Source organism: Squalius cephalus, assembly GCF_949319135.1.
Source record: "Squalius cephalus genome assembly, chromosome: 10".
In the NCBI taxonomy this organism is placed as follows: domain Eukaryota; kingdom Metazoa; phylum Chordata; class Actinopteri; order Cypriniformes; family Leuciscidae; genus Squalius; species Squalius cephalus.
The window spans coordinates 7,251,218-7,272,104 of NC_137131.1; the positions used below are offsets into that span (position 1 = coordinate 7,251,218).

Below are 20,887 nucleotides of genomic sequence, written 5' to 3' on the forward strand. Positions count from 1 at the left end.
TTACAAACGGTGTAGCACAGAACATAGGGGCGGGTTGAGCAAAGCTCATTATCATTTAAAGACACATGCACTTAAACAGCGTGCTGTTTGACCAGGTAAAATGAGTGTTTTCTTACAATACTAATAAGAATTTTTAAGTAAAGTATATTACAAACTTTTAATTTAGACCCTAAAGAATCATATTAGCTTGTACAAAAATGGCATTATATGACCCCTTTAAAATTATATGTAGGCTACTGTAACCCCATAGCTCAGGGTTCACCAATCTCAGTCCTGGAGGGCCACTGTCCTGCAGAGTTTAGCTCCAACCCCAATTAAACACACCTGAACCAGCTAATCAAGGTCCCATTAGGCATACTAGAAACTTTCAAACAGGTGTGTTGGAGCTGGTTGGAGCTAAACTCTGCAGGACAGCGGCCCTCCAGGACCGAGATTGGTGAACCCTGCCATAGCTCTTGGATGTCATTTGTGCACATGCATATCCAAACTCATGACACGTCAGGTTTGAACATTGACTGCAAATGACATTTGGCATGTCTGTTCCTAAAACTATTGCATGGCTTTGGAATATAGCAAAGTTTTGCATTGATTTTGTGATCTACAAATGAAGAGAAAATCAAAAGGGTTTAAAAGAATGTGAAAGTGAGTGAAAAAAAACCACATTCACATACAAAATGGAAAAAGTGCTCGTTCTGAATTTATGACTTTATAAAGTGTGGTTCATAACTTCATATACTAGAATGAAAGGTGCTGACATGACAAAAGTTAAGAGAGATACGGTCAACAGGTCAAATGCTGTATTTAACTGCAGTGTATTTAAAGCGCTTAAATGTTACCTGGGGCCGGTTGCATAAACCGCTTACTCATAAAATTTGACCAACTCATTGGTCTAATTTGATACCGAAAAGTAAGACTGAATAACCCCATAACTAACTAACTGTTAGTTCTTAACACAATGGCTTGATCTGAAAATATAAAGTCTGAAATCGAAGACCTTTTTTTGTACCAGGAGCTTCATAACTCATGCATGCAGGATACAAGCACCTAATTGTTGTGAGGATTCCATCCAGCATCTCTCCATTAGCCTACCTCCACTTTTATTTAATATACTTGAACCCTTTTAAACAGGATACATTTCATCCAAAAGCAAGAATCTGTCATTGTGTGAAAATTCTTGTGTAAAATTACAGCGTACCGGTTTGGAATGACAGTGTGTGTGAGTGTTTAATCTAATGGCAGAATTTTCTTTTTTGGTGAACTGTTTCTTTAAGCATACAAAGGATAAAGGCCCGATCACAACAAGGAGGACATTAACTATAATGATGATAATAGCGATAAAGATATAAAACTAAAAATTGTTCTAAATGAATAGCAGAATCCACACCACAAATATAATGATAATAGCGCTGATGAACGACAAAAACAATGACAGCCAATCAGAATCCATCCTGCTTTAAAGAGCTCGAGCTTTTAATGTGGCAGACATAACTGCAGCAGATGCTAAGAATAAACAGATGGATATCATCCGCTGATGTAGATGCTAATCTAATTATCATTCTATTTATCTTTATAGTTATCGTTCTTGGTGTGAACGGGTCTTGAGCGGTTTGGAGAATGCATGGATAGATGTAAATGGCTCCTGTACCAAAAACTGCTACAGGTCAAGCATTATACTTTTGTCAAGATACATATGTTAGGCTGAAGAGGATTGCATGGCTAATGTAGCTGACGTCTACTCTGCACCACATGTGTAAAAATCATATTAATGATTCCTTAGCTTATGTAATCTTCTTGTTCTTTCCATGATGGTTATATACGAACTGCAGGTATTCCAGCTTTCTTTCATGTAGTAGAGCACTGTGTCACACTCTTCTGGCTGCCGGTGTTCCTCATTGCACCCGTGCCTGAATGGCTTTCAGATCTCCACTGCTTCTTACAGCCACAGTGAGATGCCATTAGACAGCGCTGCATGAGATCCCGGAACAGATGACCAGCGAAAAACATGTAGATCCAGGGGTTACAACAGCTGTTTAGACTGGCCAGAAGCATTGCAATGATGAATGCCATAGCTATTAGAGGCAAAAAAAATAAAAATAAAAAAATAAAAAAGTTAATGACACACAAGTCATGCGACTATTAAATATGAACATTATGTACTTGATTAAAATTGTACCAAAGATTATGTAAAATCTATGTACTTTCTATACAACAGACAGACAGACAGACAGATAGATAGACAGATAGATAGATAGATAGATAGATAGATAGATAGATAGATAGATAGATAGATAGATAGATAGATATACTTATGATCTGCCGCTCTAAAATTGCTGGTGGTACAATGTGAAATAAATGAAGAAATTGCTATAATGGCAAGAATCTGTACCTGTAATCAAATGTTAATGGCTAATAAACTGAAATTATATATATATATATATATATTATATACAATCATTTAAATCTGTGTATTAATATCACGGTTGATGCTCTGAAAATCACTTTCTATACAATGCCCTGACAGACAGACAGACAGACAGACAGACAGATAGACAGATAGATAGATAGATAGATAGATAGATAGATAGATAGATAGATAGATAGATAGATAGATAGATAGATAGATAGATAGATTTACTTATGATCTGCCGCTCTAAAATTACAGTAGAATGAGAGTTTCTGTCGGGTCAAGATCTGCAGACTGAATCATAAAAAATAAAAAAAAAGGGTAGCACTTGATTTTTCAGTCCTGTTTCGCATGTACATACTATGCACTTATCATAGTAATGACACAACTGGGTAATAACTGGTACTAACCCTGAATCTACCCCTAAATATAACTTAACCCTAGTTACACAGTATTTGTGTGGGTGCTGTAAGTACATTGCAAGTACACGTAATGTAAAATAAAGTGCAACCAAAAAATCTTAATGTCAGCATGATTTATAGCTGTCTCTAAACACACTCTCTGCTCTAAAGTAAGTCTGAAATAAGTTCACATGATGGATTGATAAATGGGTAGGGGGTGGATGTGTACCTTTGTAAATTAATCATTCTCTTAAAAATAAAAAACCATGGTCTGTATAATCTGCCATAAGGGAAGAGCAGCATGCAGATTCTTCAGATTCTGTTTCACAGGAAAAAATCAGCACACAGCACACTCATGAAAGACATGAGCATAGTAATGATTAAAATAATGATCAAATGTTCTAATATAATAATCATTTTTGGATGATACTTTATGTGAGACTTTAATATCTAATTTAATCTCTATTGTCCTTTCAATGCCTATTGGATATTATTTTGAATCCGATTATTTTAAATGTATATGGATAATTCTTTCAGCTAATAAAGTTAAAGCCTAGACTCTGAGAAGGAGAAAGTGTCGTCTTAATGCAGTGTTTCATAAGAAAGAGTCTGTTTTATAAAATCTCTCATCTGTTTCTTTAAACATGATTTGAAACCTATGTATATAAACTATGTTTATGAAAACTAGTGAAAATATACTTCTATTGTGTTCTATTGCACAAGTATAGTTTCTTTGTTTTCTTTTTTCATAAGAAACATTGTTTATGTTATTAATCTTAAATAAAAATGTAGAATCCACATTTTCAATGTAGTCTTTTGCAGCAGCCCACTTATGCACATTTAGCATCTTGATTGCACTCGTTTTCACCCGTCTAACTTTACTGTGGAGGAGTAATGGAAAAGGATATATGTAGCAGATGGATCCCTTGCAGTTTGTCTTCATATGGGCCTTGTGGGTTTGACAACAGCACTAGACCTCCTCACAAATTATGTTATGAAATTACACGGAAATGGCACTCCTAAAGATCTTGTCAGGATAAATAGGATTGCTTTGATGTCATGCTACATTTACTGGACCAAAACCACCTGAGGGTGTTTAAGCTTTGAACCGCTATAACTTGTTTTCATCTTTCTCTGTCTCTATTTTATTCTGAAATATACTTTTGGATTTGTTAGAGCACAATTTTTATGAAGTTAAATAGAAATGACTGTAGGGGAATGGAGGAGAATGCCATTACAATGAAGAGCATGAAACATCTTGTTGTATTACCATCTTGTATATCTGAAACATCTTTTTGTATTGCCATATAATAGATTTCTCAAGCTTTTTGAAACTCATAGACCAGAAAGTTGGATAACCTACAGATTATTATTTATTCATACTACTCAAAATACTGTTAATAATCTGTAAATGTTTATTCTGACTAAACCCAACTGTGACTTTATACTTTTTCATATTTTTATTCTTAGAATTTTTATTGTTTCTTGTTGTATTTGTATTTGTCCACTGGAAGCTTCAGTGCCAAGAAAAATTCCTTGTGTGTGCAAGCACACTTGGCAATAAAGCTCTTTCTGATTCTGATTCTGAGATTACATGGATGTAAATTGTTTGAGGGCAAGATCTAGGACTGCCTTGATGGGCCAAAAAAAGTATTCAAGGGTTCCCAATACATTTCCATGCATGGTCTTACCAGTAGTTTATAAGGATTTTTTTTTTTTTTTTTAATTATAAATATGAGCATATGATGCATAACTAAAAATAAAAGCATATTTGCAACAGAAATTTACGCCAAATACAAAATATATTCATGACTTTAAGGCACAAATTCCCTGTTATTTCCAGGTTTCCCATGACTGTTGGAACATCGCGAATAATCACATCTAACATAAAAGTTTGTGTTTATATAATATATGTGTGTGTACATATAATATGTGTGCGTGTGTGTGTGTGCGTGTATGTAGCTATGCACATATACGTGTGTGTGCATGTATATACACATTGTATAAACACAAACTTTTATGTTAGATGCGATTATTCGCAATTAATCGATTTGACAGCATTATTCAAAATGTATAATTTTCATTGCTTTAGATAGCCAAATATCAATTTAAGTATATTTTTGGTGAAATGTTTTGCTTAAAAACGTGCTTGTATTATATTTGCTTAAAACAAATGGTTTTAAATATGTAAGTGATAAGTGATGTTTTACTAATGATATAACAATAAACCTACGTTGCATTAAAATGTTTATGTATTTTACACATTTTATGACCTGTTGATCAACAGAATTTCCACGAACCTTCTCTTGGAGCCATTGGATCCCAGGCTGACCACATCTGAACGAAGAAAAACGGCGTCCAGCAGATAATATAAGCCAGGACGATCACAAACGTCATTTTCACCGTCCTGATCTTAGCTTTGGAGATCAACTTGACGCTGCTGACGCGGGAGAGCGCGGTGCCCTTGGCGGGTCGCGGGGTCAGCGACAGGCACTGATTGCGTCGGGTCTTCAGCTTAAAGTTTTGCCATATTTTATAACTAATAAGTCCATAACAAACGCTTAAAATAGCTACAGGAATGATATAGATGGTGAGACTAATCCATGTGACGTAAGCCTTTGCGCCCCAGGGCTGAACAAAATCCCCCCAACAGTCGAAAACCCCATCACCCACTTCTCTGAGAGAGAAGATGTAAATCTGTGGTAAACTGAAGAGCAGGCTTATAATCCAAGAGGCCAAAACATAAAAACGGTCCCTTCGACGGCGCAAGGATCGCAGAGGCTGCCATATAGCCAAACATCTGTCGATAGACATCAGCACGAGCATGTAAGTAGACGCGAACATGCCAACCACCTGTAGGTACTTCACCAGGCGGCACAAAAAGTCTGGTCCATAAAAGCGAAAGGTGATGTCCCAGATAAGCTGGGGAAGAACTTGAAAAACCGCCACCACCAGGTCAGCAATGCTCAGGTGTTTCATAAAATAGTACATCCGCGATTGACCGTGTTTACTCGTCTGGATAGCCACAAGGACGCACAGGTTGCCGGCGAGCGCCAGCAGCAGAATACACACAAGGACGGTTACTTCGACTTTAGCCACTTCTTCGTTGCGCTTGAGAGGGTTTACGGTTTGGTTCGATCCCCTGCTGTCGTTTCCCCTGCTTGAATTCACCCAGGAGTCGTTGAAGTGCCAGAGAATCACGTCTTTCAGCAGGCTCTCCATCGTGCGTAAAATGCGCGAATGAGCGCGCTTTGTAGCGGCTCCCAGGCGCTATATATCGTGACACATGAGTCGAAGGATGCCGTTATGATGGGCAATTAGCAGTAAGTGTCGATGACAAAAATTCGGTCCAGTTCACTGCAAAATAAACGTTAATTAAGATGTTTAAAATGATCTCAAAGTGGTTGATTTTTTTCAAAGACAATTTCAATCATTTTAAGACGCTGTCTTGTGAAACCCAAATTGTCTTTATATCGCAGTTAGCTTACAGTCAACTATCTTGAAAACATTTTAAACAAAACACTACAGTTTTTATGAGATATATTTGTAATATAAAAAGTTATAATAACGACGGGGTTTATGTTTTGTCAATGTTCCGACTGACGAGGATATGACACTGCTCCTATAGTAACCTCGAACGCGATTAAAAAAAAAAAAAAATGCGCCCTGATTAACTTTTAAGGGTTAATGAAATATTCGAAACGCCAATTTAAACTTACATACATGCATGTAAATATAATACTACTTAAAAACAGCCTTTTGTTTTGACTTCTTTGGGGGGTAGAAAGTCTTCTTTACCACAGAGCATAAACAATATTTATTATTAACAGTACGCTATTTAAATTTGAATTTTAATAGGAAATAATAATACCAGTTTACTATGATATAAATTAATACAATAGAATTTTAAACATTCGTATTATTGTGACAATTGCAGTTTAAAAAAAAAACCTACCTGAAATGTATTTCGGAAGAGATTCATTCTGTATGTCTTGGTTTGAAATGGAAGTATTGCTCATAGCAAAACTGCAGCGTTTATTTTCTCCTATGGGTTCTGGGATACAGCAGGTCTGTCTGCACAAACCTGAAAGCAGAGCACAGTTATATGCGACTGCACTGGGTGGATTTGTCCTGCTGCACTTACACATTTCTACCACTGAGTGCTTTGCTGGATTAATACGTTTATTTTACCATGCAGAGACAATAAGCAGCTAACATGTAGCAATTTCCCAGTATACTATGACAATATGCTCTGCTTTTGGGGCACATTGTTAGAAAAGTTCAGTGTGTGTTATCTTTTCTCCTGAGGAATAATAGTGGGGAAGTTCAAAAGCTGTTTTGACTTTAAAGGGATATAGTTCACCCAAAAATGAAAATTATGTCATTAATTACTCACCCGGTGAATCCCACGTTCAGTCATGTTCAGTTCTGTCCTTTCATTGCATTTTCCACTGCTCTAAATATTAGTTTCCATTGTTTCTGACAAACACTGACTTCTTCCTCATGACTTGCTGCATGTCTTTCACTTAATGCCCTGTCAGGTACAGAGTCTGCCAGCTGAAAATTTGAGAGTTTCAGGACACTTTCCACTGTTTACTTGAGTTCAACTTTGCCACAGCCAGTTTGGCCACTGATTAAAATTTATAACCGGTCATACATATTGAATAAAATATTCCTGCTTGGACAAACCCAAACCAAGATCAGTCAAGACTGACATTTCAGAATAATCACTTATTTGGTCTTCATTGCAAATGAAGCAGATGAGCGGCTGAATTTAAAACAGTGAGGGGAAAAAATGGCCTGAGAAACGTGTCTGCTGGGTTACTGCGACAAGAAACAAACATTTATTTAACAGTGAAGCTGCGCTCCAATTATTTTTCAAGGCTAATAATATTCACATAAATTCCTTATTTAGCCAAGTCTCGGAAGTTGAACATTGTTTTCATACAGACAAAAAAAATATTCAGAGAGTTCATACGCAAATAGTTTCTTTCCTGACGAATGGAGAATGTAACCCCCTCCGATACACCTCCATGTGTTTTTCTCAATACATTTATGAAAACGTCCTTGTAGAATTCTGTGTAGAAAACAGGAATCACAAAATAGACTTTTTTCCGCCCTGTTTGTTAATGAAATTACGAACACAATTATACATTACCCATTCAGACAATTTGAAATAATTATATAAGTTGTAACATGAATGGTAATTTTGATGTCATTCTCGACAAAGAGAACACGTATAATAAACCACTGATTAGCACTATGATTGCACATCATCCTGAGTATCTTGCTGAAAAGACCAGATTAGACCAGCATGAATTTCTAACATGATGATAATGGTTGAGCTGGTGGGAAGTTGGGAACACCATCATTTAAAACTTAAAGCATATTGGTCACCAGGTATGTACTGTGTTTTCAACAGGGTATCTTTAAGGCGGCTACCTGACTCAAAACAATTCTATTTTGGTTTGCATTGTTTGAACATTTCATCATAAAGTTCAAGGTCAACTGGAATTTTCTATTGAAAATCTACAATTTGTGAAATGAGTGTGGGGTCAGTAAGATATATATATATTTTTTTTTAAGAAAATACTTGCTCAGCATTAAATTCATCAAAAGTGACACTAAAGACATTTATAATGTTACAAAAGATGTTACAAAGTGCTTTGAGTTCAAAGAAAACTTTCTATTCATAAAAGAAAGAAAACTGAAGAGAACTGTTTTCAACATTGATCATAATACAACATTTTCTTGAACACCAAATCAGCATATTAGAATGATTTAACATTGAAGACTGGAGTAATGATGCTTTGCCATCACAGGAATAAATTACATTTTAAAATATATTAAAATGGAAAACAGTAACACTATTACTACACTATAGCGAGCATTTTTCTTCCAAAAACATACAAAAATTGAACCAGCCCCAGTGAATTTAGACCTCTGGCTCTGTATGAATAACAGTACATACAAGTATTTCAATGCTTAGAAGAACAGAGAAAATTTAGGTTACACTTTATTTTAAGGTGACGTATTACTTACTCAAACAAGTACTGATTATTCATATTCATTTACTACATATACTTACTATAGAGTTACGGATAGGGTTTGGGTTTGGTTTAGGGTTAGTTACTTAATTTACTGTTTTCCTAATAAGTACACGTAGTAACATGTAACTACGCACCTTAAAATAAAGTTATCAAAATTTAATGGGGCTTTCTCATCAAACTGATGAGAAAAATCTGTTTGTTTACATTACTGGTTAACACCAAGATTTATACGCATTGTTAGTCTAAATCTTCATTGGCACAAAAAGCGCATACATGTACAGCAATCAGGATTTGCCTTAGGAGAGAGCAGTTTAGGAAAACCACACATCTCAGGGGAAGAAATGTTTTTTCCTTTAGATAAAGAGGTTGATTCTGCAATAGTGGCACAGTTGTGTGAACCATGCTGAACATTTTGTCCCTCACTTATCCACACAGCTTCAAATTTCAAAACCTGTTTTCATACAAATGGAATATTTATCAAATTGAGCAGTTTGGGCTTTAAACGCTCCATCTTTACAAACGGATAAAATGCAAATACTGAGGCAGAGAATGAAGGAAATTGTTAGTTGGAGTCGCGATGTTTATTGCTTTAGAGACTGAATACTAATCAATGTAATGCTGAGTACACATGCCACGCTCTATCCACAGCACAGATGACAAGAAAATAGACAGGACAAGACTACACACAGGATAATTACACCTGACTGTATTCTATACTGAGTACATTTGGTTTCTGATAACCATAATTACCTAGGACCTCAAATAGCAAACACCTTCAAGAAAAGAAAGGTACAACGGTTTTCTGAGCCAGTGATTTTCAAAGATCAAACTGCTGCAAGCCTTGATGATACAGATCAGTACATTTCCAACAATGATTTTGTCCAAATTGGTTTGATCTCTACTTGGTTGAAGGATCAGGACCTTTACAGGTTTGCAAGAACAGTGACATCTTTCAGTCTCTATACATTACAAGATGTATTTCAAAACCATCACAGAAAAGAAAGAGTCACAACCAGTTTTTCCCCCCAGACAGAAGCCCTTATACCTGCATAAAATCATCTGCACTTTGATAATTAGAAATCTATTGAGTATATTCAACCCCTGCATGCAGGATAATTTACATTCATTCAGACATCCAACAGCGCATGTGCGTTAAAACTGCATATTCATTGCGTTTTTTAATTTACTCAGCTATTAAGTTATGTACTATGCATGCTGGCATGTCAATCAAAAAGTACCTTGACGCTTACATCCCACTTTAAATTAAGTTAAATTAAAAACCAAACAAATATATATATTTTTTTTTTTTGCAGATGCCAATTTTTTTATTGACACTTATTCAATCAATAGAAGTGGTCTAAATATTAAACCATGTACAGTACAGTATGTATATCTTCCGTGGAAGTAAATTTTGTCCAATCATTGCATTCGGTCCGATTTTTTAGTTGGAAAGTTTCGGAGGCAGTGTGTAAACATGATTGACACAACGTGAGGTCGTATTTATTTTTTAACGTGAAAAAAAAGAAAAGAAAATAATTTCAGACTGTATTTTGAAGTGACGAGAGAGCGTGCTCACACTCACTTCCTAATTAATTCACAGATTTTTATTTAATTTTACTACGTATTAGTTAACGTGTTCGTGTATGTAAGAAAAAAATTACACACAAAAACAAAACAAAAAATCGGTGAGTCGTGATTTGGGACCCCCTAGCTTCCCCATATGCCTAGCATACTCTGCACCCCCATAACGGCGCCCCTGTTTCCGCACACCCTGCTCGCACAGACATCACACTTCATCAGCGCGTCAATGAGGCTATGCAGAGTCGCAGACAGACACTCGCTGAGCGCCACAAATAAACAGAAGCCGCCTTTTATGGTTCCTCCTGAACTAAAACAACGAGCTTATGCTGCGTTCACGCCATGCCGTAACCGTAATTACAAGATGGCAACCCGTGACGTTCTACAAGGAGCTGTTGAAGTCATCAGACTCGAATTTATGCGTTTCTATGTCAACACTATCAACGTCAAAATGAATCTGCAGCAGTCGGGTGGTACAAGTAAGAGATCTGTAAGCTGGTTATGTTCATTATTATTGTAATATTATGTACTTTAAGACATGAGGTAATGTAACACAGTCTCTTCATCTCGTGTCGCTTTGCAAACTCTGCTGTGTGCCGCTCGTGTTTTGAAGGAGTGGCGGCTTTGGAGACCCTCTAGGGAGGGTGGGATCTTATGCTTTCAGCGCTAGCCTCTCCAAAATTGCCTACTCTACCTTTAATTAAATTACATTGTATTAAACATATTTCTTTCATGACAACTCTCAGAAGATTTTTAGCATGGTGATGGATATAACTGTGTTAATGTATTTGGTCTTGGCGGAATAGATCTGCTACACTGCTGCTGCATAGCACGTACAGGAACATGCATACAACGATATGCTGCTGTGAGTATATAAGACACGCTGCTGCACAAATAGTATATATAAAATAACCTGTGGAGCTGGGGGAGGTGGAGGGTTTCAGATGAACTCTAGTGAACGCTAACCAGCTGTTTAAATGTTGAGCAGAAAGCTCATTGGCTGCAGATGCAACATGAACCAATCAGCTTGTGCCATTGTTAAAAATATCAATATCATCAGGTTCCATTAAGGACCCATCAGCCTGTACCATCTTTCATTACAGAATTTATTTCAACTATGTCTTGTACCATACTATACACTCCATACAGTATGTATTGTGTATTATATGATGCTTTATTGTGCTATATTTAATATAGTAATAATGTTGAATATTGAACGTAAACTATTGTAAATTATCTGTGTGTATCCCACATTGTATGCCAAAGAAGCTGCTCTCAGAGTCAAATAGATTATGAGTGTAAATTTGATTGGCCAATGAGCTTCATTCTGCATTTTGAACTGCATTGCTTATTATGCTGCCTGAAATCTTTGGAGCAATAAACAGCCATTTTGCAGGAGGCCTAAATCACTGGCCATAAAAGCACATGAAATCACATTAAGTGAATGAGTGCATAATGGAAAAAAACACACATCTAGCCTGGCACTCTGAGAAACATGTGAAAAGAACATATATGCATTTAGATTTTTACATTTTCCGAAGAATCCGTTGTTATGCTAGGACGTTGCTATGCAGTTGCTAAGGTGTTGAGTGGTTGCTAGGGTGTTCTGGGTGGTTGCTAAGGCATTACTTACTGGCCTATGTCAAGTCAAGTCACCTTTATTTATATAACACTTTATAATACAGTGTTTCAAGTCAGCTTTACAGTGATAAACAGGAAAATTATGCAAACAGAAGTCACATTTTCAAAGTGGCGATTCTGTATGAATTTGTATAATGTGATTTGTATGGAAATCCAAAAAAAAAAAACATAAGCATGAAGGTCCACCCCTAACCCCAATCGTCAGTGGGGCTTACGCAGATTGTATGAAAACATATGAATGAGATTGTACTAACTCATATGAATCAACCACTAATTTGCCAAAATGTAAAATAGTTATGAATCGACATGAGAACATGTCAGGTATTCACACGAGATATCAGCATGAACAGTGAGGGGACCAGTGACGCACCAAAGTTTAAAATAGGGGCTTTGAAATATCTCAAGCAAGCACCACTAATGATAGCAATAAAGACCTCGGAATTTTCAGTATCAAAGCAATCAGATCCTGTGGTCTGTATCCTGCCGGGCCAAATCTGCTCTTCATTGTACCGTTTAGCTCTGGTTTTTGTCTGCTTGAAAATTTATTAACAGAAAAAACAAGAACAATGAAATTGAACTAAACTAGAGTGATTAAACACTATATGTCATGGGAAAAGTTTCTTCATCATATTTGAGAAACTCTGCTAAAGCCGGACAGGACAGATCCATCTGGGCTTCATCATTGCATGTGTATATGGATTACAGTTTGGGGTTTGAGGAGGCATCAACTGCGCTCTGTTTCATATTGTACAGTGTGTACCTTACCGTCAATCAAGTAATCCGTAGCCATGAGCCAGAACAAGCACACTCCATGCTCCTGTGTTCCTGCATTTTAGGGTGAAAATATTTGGTTTAACTTAGATTTTGAGATTTGTAACAGTTCGTAAAAACAAAACAAACTAAAAAATGTATGAGTCAAGTATTAACATTCAGGATAAGCAGATGTTTTTTGGATAAAATGGATAAAAGAAATAAATAAAAGAAATGAGACATTCTCAAATTGGTTTTTAAAGATTATTAATATGCTTTTGTTCAGCAAGGATGCATTAAATTAATCAAAAGTGACAGCAAAGATTATTACATTGTTACAAAAGATTTCTATTTTAAATAAATGCTGCTTTTTTGAACTTCCTGTTCATCAAAGAATACTTTCCACAAGTTTCCACAAAAATATGAACTCTTTTCAACATTGATAATAATAATAAGAGATGTTTTTTGAGCACCGAAGCAGCATATTAGAATGATTTCTGAAGGATCATGTGACACTGAAGTATAAGAGTAATGATGCTGAAAATTAAGGAATAAATTTCATTTTACAAATGTATTTAAAAATAAAAATGTATAATATTTCACAATATTACTGTTTACTGCCACCTTGGTGAGCCTCTTTCAAAAACATAAAAAAAGCCCAAACTTTTGACTGTTAGTGTATCCGCCTTTTACAGGCTCACTTGTGTTTAACTGAATGAGCAAGGAGGAATGAGGAGAATTTGACCTTTCCGAAATACATTTCACATTACTCATATCTTTACATCTTAATAATCCTGAAGGATTCAAGTTGTGACTGTTGATAATGTACAGTAAAACCAGTCAGTAAAAACCAACAGAAGCATAAACTACCTGAAAAGGGAAACATTCATGCTTGGAAAATCTTGTGAAACTCCCATGAGAAATGGTATTTGAGAAATGAAGTATCTCACTGAGTGTAATGCACAGATCTGAAGCTGAGACACATACTGTTCTTATTGGATTAAGCTTAAAGCCTGACAATGTGCGTGCGTGCGCGCGTGTGTGTGTGTGCTCAACAGTGCATGAGAGCTGTGTTGACGTGCGAGTGAGCAGTAAAAGCAGTAGATGGTGTACACGTGCAGACTTTCACACCTGTGTACTTAAATCCACAATTACAATCATTCTTCCAGGGACAGGACAATCAGCGTCCATTTTTTTATAATGGATAGTCAATTTTAACCCTCTCACACTTTCTTTCTTTCCGCACGATATAACAAAACCCAATGCCCCCTTGTAAATGCCAGTACAAGTCATATTCCCTGAATGAGAGCTGCAAGATTTTCACATTTGCAGAAAACATGTTTTCGTAATCAAAATCAGAATATTGTTACAGACTGCTCTTAGGTGACTCATACATACTCAGGAGATTCAATCCTTAATTTGTGGTATAAAAAAAACAAAAAAACAGTCAGAATATTCAGATTTATGTGATTTGAGGCTCTAAGTTTATCAGAAAACAAGTATACAGCCATTCCATAAATTAACAAAAACTCATTTGTGCATTTGTAATCTTAATTGATTTCAATGTACAGTTTCTGTAGCAAAGCATTTATGTAACACAACTGTGCTATTAAACCAGATGAAAGGTCAACAGTCTTTAGAATTTGTTGAGAGATGGAAAAATCAGTGTTTATGAGCAGCCACTAGCATTTGCTCAGAGTGGACAGTCATCTCATCTGGCCATCTTAAGTGCTGTAATCTGTTTAAGATCCATAAACGTGTTTCAGGAAGAGGAAACAACGTGACCTTTTGTAAATGCTCTCTGTAGCTGTAGGTAATACAAACATTCGTTTTCCAAAGAAATTGGGATTTAAAATAAATAAATAAATACATAAGTTGAAAAGAAGATTATATATTATATATATATATATAAATATATATAAATACAATTATTTTTTTGTTTTATGTGTTATTTATTTAATAAATAACAGATGTGTTCAACCAACATTTTTTATAAAAAAATATTTGTGTTTTAGGAAACCTGTTTGAAGATTTCATTATTTTTGCAGTTCTGATTATTGCCACTAGAGGGACAAAAAAAACACCTCTCAGAGTTTGCTTCAAGGAACTGTTTCTGTTTTGTTTCTTGCCTTTTGTTTTTATGGAGAGACCATGTGTCCAGGAAAGCCATCTGACTTTAATACCCACAGTATGATGCTTGAGAACCCAAAAGGTCAACAACAAAAAAATGGTCAGTAAGTAACCAAAACTCCCAGAGTCAATAATCCACAAAACTGGCCAGAGACCAGATGTGAAGCTGATCAGTGTCACCTGAACAAGTTGGCAAAAATCTTACTTCACTTTCATTATTAAAAGCTTTTATGTCCATTTAGACCGTGTAAGCAATCTGACATTGTACCTCATACCACAGGCCTCCAATTGGATTTCAGGCCACAGAAACCATGAGATTTGAAACCATCCTCTTTATTTCCTGCCAAGTACCTCAAATTAAAGGGGTGGTTCAGGATTTTGGACATCGGACCTCATTTCCAAGTTAGTGTTATTTATCAGTGGAGACAGTTTTCAAAAAATTTCACCCAGTCCTCCCAGTTGCATAGTTCGCCGGTGCTAGGCTAGCGCGAGTCAACGGTAACTGCTAGCCTGCCATTAAAAACAGTTTTACCCACTCCACAGTACACCAAAAGCAAATAAATTATAACGCCAGACTATCGATGTAAATGTCTGTTGAGAGAATAATGTTAGAAATCAAACTACTCTTGCATCTCAATGATCGCATTACATTTACAGGAACTAGTTTCTCAGCAGCGGCGGAATTTTACTTTGCTCCGGTTAGTACTGCGCCGAAAAGTAAACACAGAACAGAAGCGCACTACAGTCGGGATGTAGGTAACTTAATATCACTCCGCCGCTGCTGTAGACTGTGCTAATAAATACAGGGAACAAAGTATAACTATTGCAATGCGATGAATTTCTAACATTATTCTCTCAACAGACATTTACATCGATAGTCTGGCGTTATAATTTATTTGCTTTTGGTGTACTGTGGAGTGGGTAAAACTGTTTTTAATGGCAGGCTAGCAGTTACCGTTGACTCGCGCTAGCCTAGCACCGGCGAACTATGCAACTGGGAGGACTGGGTGAAAATTTTTGAAAACTGTTTCCATTGATAAATAACACCCAGGCTAACTTGGAAATGAGGTCCGATGTCCAAAATCCTGAACCACCCCTTTAAATCATACCGATCTCACTAGAGACATTAAATCAATCTTCTTGGAGATTCGTTAATTGAGATTTGCATCAGATATTTAGACAGGCAGACTTCAAGAAGTGACAACACTTTCTCTCATCAGTTTAAATGTATTGGCAGACCCAAAATGAAGATGTGTGTATTTCTGTCAGGGTCTGACAGAAGTTACATGTTCAGAATGTGGTAGATGTGAATAAATTATGCATAACAGCAAAAGAACATTGGGAGTCATACTGCACCATATAAAAATGGAACGAGGAAAGATGAAGGAAAGTATTTTGTTTTTGACATGTAAAAGCACCGGTGGTGCTTTAAAAGTTGATTGATTTTAGAAAGGGATTTTAGAAAGTCTTATATATTTATCACCTGTGCGGTTCAGGATAGAAAATACAATTAGTCGTGCTGATCTGACTTCTCCCTGCCTAGAACAGACTGTTCCTTGGAGTGTTCGAAAAGCCTTCTATTGCACAAACAATTAACATCAGAAGAACTTTTGAAAGTGTTCTGGAAACATGTTTCTTCATTTGCATAAACTGATATACTGGTAGGCTACAGTATAGTGTGCACGGGTTGATAAGAGAAGAAATTCAAGGCCAAGCGCAGGTTGCTTCAGTTTATTGTATTTATATTTAAAGAACTATATATAAGAAATTAATAGTTTTATGCAGCAAGGAAGCATTAAACTGTGCTGTTCTTTTGAACTTTCTATTGATCAAAAAATCTTGCAAAAAAAAAATTGTAGCATGATTACCACAAAAATATCAAGCAGCACAACTGTTTTAAACATTCATAATTATAAAAAATGTTTCTCGAGCATCAAATCATCAATAATTTCTGAAGGACAATGTGACACTAGACTAGAGTGATGATGCTAAAAATTCAGATTTGCCATCACAGGAATACATAACCACATATGAATATATGATACACATATACTCACACATACAGTACATACGTATATGTGCACACGACACATACATTATATGCACTGTAAAAAATTTCTAACCCTCCCAAATCCAAAATTTCAAGTGACCGATAACATCTAAATTTTTCAATTGGCCCAAGTGAAATTCTGTAAATTTCAATTGGCCCAAGTGAAAATCTGTACATTTAATTTTATAATTTACAGAATTTCACTTGGGCCAATTGAAAAATGTAGATGTTATCGGTCACTTGAAATTTTTGATTTGGGAGGGTTAGAAATTTTTTACAGTGTGGTTACATGCAATTCTGACTACCTCCAAATGTGGTTTGAATGATCAGATCTTTACATGATCAGGTCATAACACATTTACGCCTGTATTTAGCCTAACCTAATGTGACCCTAAATATTGTAGCACAGAATTATTATTATTTTATTTTTTTTGAAACTATAAAAATCCTACCAAGAACATTCTCATTCAAGAATAATTACACAGGCATTGAAGGCCTGAGGATGAATTGCCCCATTTCGACAAAATACATAAATATCTTGAAGCTCTACAAAGGATAAAGTTAGAGATGTCTTGCAGGTTTTTGAGACCAGCAGGAGCCTGGGAAATACATCTTGGCAGATGAAAGCTTCACCACCAAAGGGAATTTCCAGTGGTAGAGCAACACTTATAAATGAATGTGCTGAGAATGCATAAAATAAACAGCCAAGATTATACTTTTGTGAACAGAGCTAAATCTATAAGACTAGTTTAGAGTACATACAAAAAAAGAAATACTCACAATCACCCATCATCATTGTGCAAACATAAAATGAAATGAGAATCAGAATCAGCCACTATATTTTCACTACCAAACATGGTTCATTTGTGTAAGTGAAGCCTTTTATGTTCAGCATAAATTCAATCCACAGTCAAATCATTCTTGATAAGTATAACAAATCAGTCTTGTCGCTGCCAAATGCCAGCGGGATTTTGGTCATGGTGGTCTATTTACAATGTTGAAGAGATGTCAAAAGATCTGATCGCTATTCGTGTTTGGATTCAGGGCAAACTTTAAACTGTTTAAAAATTGTGTAAAACTTCTTTGTCATCGTCACGTTTTCTTGCAGTTTATCATCCAGATTGCCAAATGCCAGTTTGATGACTCACTGTGCCCGATGAGACATGTTTCACGAAGCTAATTAAAAGTGAGATGAAGCCAAACTTAGTTCAACAGAGGACATGTCTGGCAATACAGTCAGCATGAAACTGTGATGAACTTTTTTCCCCTATATCTGAGTGAAATGGTTTCTCGAACAAGAAAAAATGTAGGGCGGGACTTGATTTAGTCTATCGGGTATTGATCGTTGGATTGTTGTGGTTTGTTCTTCTGTGATGTCATGTGAGTGACAGGTTGCCCCGCCCTCACACAATTAAACATCATCAGAGAAGAGATGACACTGAAAGAGGAGGCGGGGAAGTTATTTTGATTCGATTTTGATGAATTTTAAAAAGAATGATGTGTATGGATAAATCATTTATAATAAATACTGCAATATTCCATAAAAAAAAAAAAAGAATTGTCCATTTTGATTTCATACTGTAGTAACAGCTAAATAAACTAGTTTCCATAAGGAGCAAAACGGTTCACAAAAAAATGTTGGTGAAGGATTTACTTTGTAACTTTTAATTGCTATTAATTTTCACGAAGAATTACAAAGAAGTTACAAGAAGCACTGAATTAAATGTGAATTTTTTAAAAAAGCCTGAAATAGTATTTTCTTGTAAAACATACTCCAATAATCTTTGATTTATTTACAAATCTTTTTTATACAGTTTACAATATCTTGTGTCTCCTGGCATGGGAAGTAGTTAAATAATAAAAGGTTATGACACATTGCAGGAAACATTAATCAGCCTCTTAATCCATGTTGTGGGGTAGATTTTCCAATATTGCACACTTTTCCCAAAAGAAAAAGGGGGAACCCTGAATTTTTCTTCCCATACTATTTTGTACTCCTCCCATGCTCTTGTTAATCTTTTGGGATTAGCGTCCCACCCATTTCTTTGCTGAAAAACAGGCTCAACAACTAAATCTTTATCAAGTAATATGATTTACTGTAATACGGTTTGATATAGTCTCCAGTCAAACAATTGTGACTTTTTGCATACATGTTTTCAAAGAAATTTAAAGAACTATGAAAAAACACCCTGTTCATTTTCGCTTCAAAGCAGGAAAGGCAATCAATAAGAACAGTGTAGAATGCCTTTACGTCTAAAACACAGCTATGATAAAACCTGTGTTGTAACTGTTGGTTTGGTCATTTTAAAACTGACATATAACTTTTAAATCATGTTCTGCTCTGAATGATTGCTCCAAAATAGGTGCTATAGTGTTTGCAACTGTAATTCAGTACAAACCCATAGTGAGTTTGGGCCACCAAAGACTGTGTACACCATCAATTTAATGCTGCCAACAATCCATTTATATTACTTTGTTGTGTCATTTAGCACACACACACACACACAGGAATTGCAATGACATTAGGGGGCATGAACAGGCAGACATGTACCAATTTTGTAAGGGGTACCAGTGGCAGCCAAGATAATGCAAAATAATAAAATATAAAATATTACTATTATTATTGTTGTTGTTGTTTATATAAACCATGTGGTTGCCAGTATCAACAAATTTAGCTTGGTGACCAAGGTCAGTTCCAGAGTACAATAATTATGAACACATACAACACAAGCACACATACACTCATTAGTGTACTAGCACGGGATCAGTGAGGTGCAGAGCAAAATCATGTGCACCTTGGAGGCTGTTCGTCCTTTGTGCAGTAAAGATAACCTTGCATGTGCTCTGCAAATATACACGTGGTCATCTTTCTCTTCTCGCTAATTGGTCTCAGCTGCAGACTCTATCTTCCAAGATGTTCTGTTGTTAACAACCGGGGATGAATATTAATGAAGCGAAAATAATGTCCAGGGCTAATTTAAATGTTGTCATATGCAACAACATAGTTTATTTATAAATTAGCATTTTTGCATAGGATGTGTAAGTCTTACAGCAATTGATTTATTCCGGAGGGGGCATGCTAACAAAAATGCGTACAGACTGTTAATTAGTCGATTTTCAACTTCTCTGGCCAGGTAAAAATATATTTCAATACTTTGGAATAGCCTTACAGCTTTCTAGTTCAGAAATGTGCAAACATTTTATGATGTCAATACAAGTCAACACCATTGTGACTAAAAGTTTGCAAAAGAAGTATTTCCTACTCGAGCAAGATCGTATTACTCTAGTCAAGTATTACGCCCTGACTCTAGGGGAATATAAAAACACTAAAGAGGCGTAATAAATAATGTTGGGTTGTGGAAATGGAATCCCAGCAACGAATCACTCCGGTCGATAATCAAACACATACAATCTAAGCAGAAAAAGTAATACATTTATTAAAGAATAACAAGTGAAATAAAGAGCATCTCTTCAGGGTGTCCCAAAGGGCAAAATAACAAACAAAACAATCCAAAAAAAAGGGAAAAATGAATAACCTAATCCAATAACAAAAGAAATTAACTTACCTAACTCCCTGCCAAAAACAAAGCTCAAACTAATTCAAAATAAACAAGGCAGGACACCCCTACGCTCCACACTTTTTAGGACATGTTGCTTATGTTACAAAAGGTTGCACGTTCACTTGAACTAGTTAACATAATTAATACATTCAAATTTGATCATCGGCCAGAGGAGGGATTCTGGAGCTCTCAACCCAAGTACGACCGAACCAACAATGAGCTCCCAGACGAGTTCCAGCAGCATCCTTATAAAGGCCACGCCCCGATTGGGCAACCAATGGCTTTCTTACAGCCCATCATTGGATAACCTGTTTGAAATCAGA

The 20,887-nt window shown here is 36.0% G+C and overlaps 1 protein-coding gene across 1 annotated transcript; it reads right to left on the reverse strand.

Annotated features, from left to right (window-relative positions):
* Window positions 1-1,252: 1,252 nt before the first annotated feature.
* Window positions 1,253-7,346, reverse strand: oxtrb (oxytocin receptor b). Its single transcript, XM_079884025.1, has 4 exons — window positions 7,202-7,346; window positions 6,761-6,889; window positions 5,106-6,162; window positions 1,253-2,069 (listed from the first exon to the last, which is right to left on the reverse strand). The coding sequence occupies exons 3-4, from the start codon at window positions 6,025-6,027 to the stop codon at window positions 1,843-1,845; spliced, it is 1,149 nt and encodes a 382-aa protein (XP_079740151.1). The 5' UTR covers window positions 6,028-6,162; window positions 6,761-6,889; window positions 7,202-7,346; the 3' UTR covers window positions 1,253-1,842.
* Between the last annotated feature and the right edge of the window lie 13,541 nt (window positions 7,347-20,887).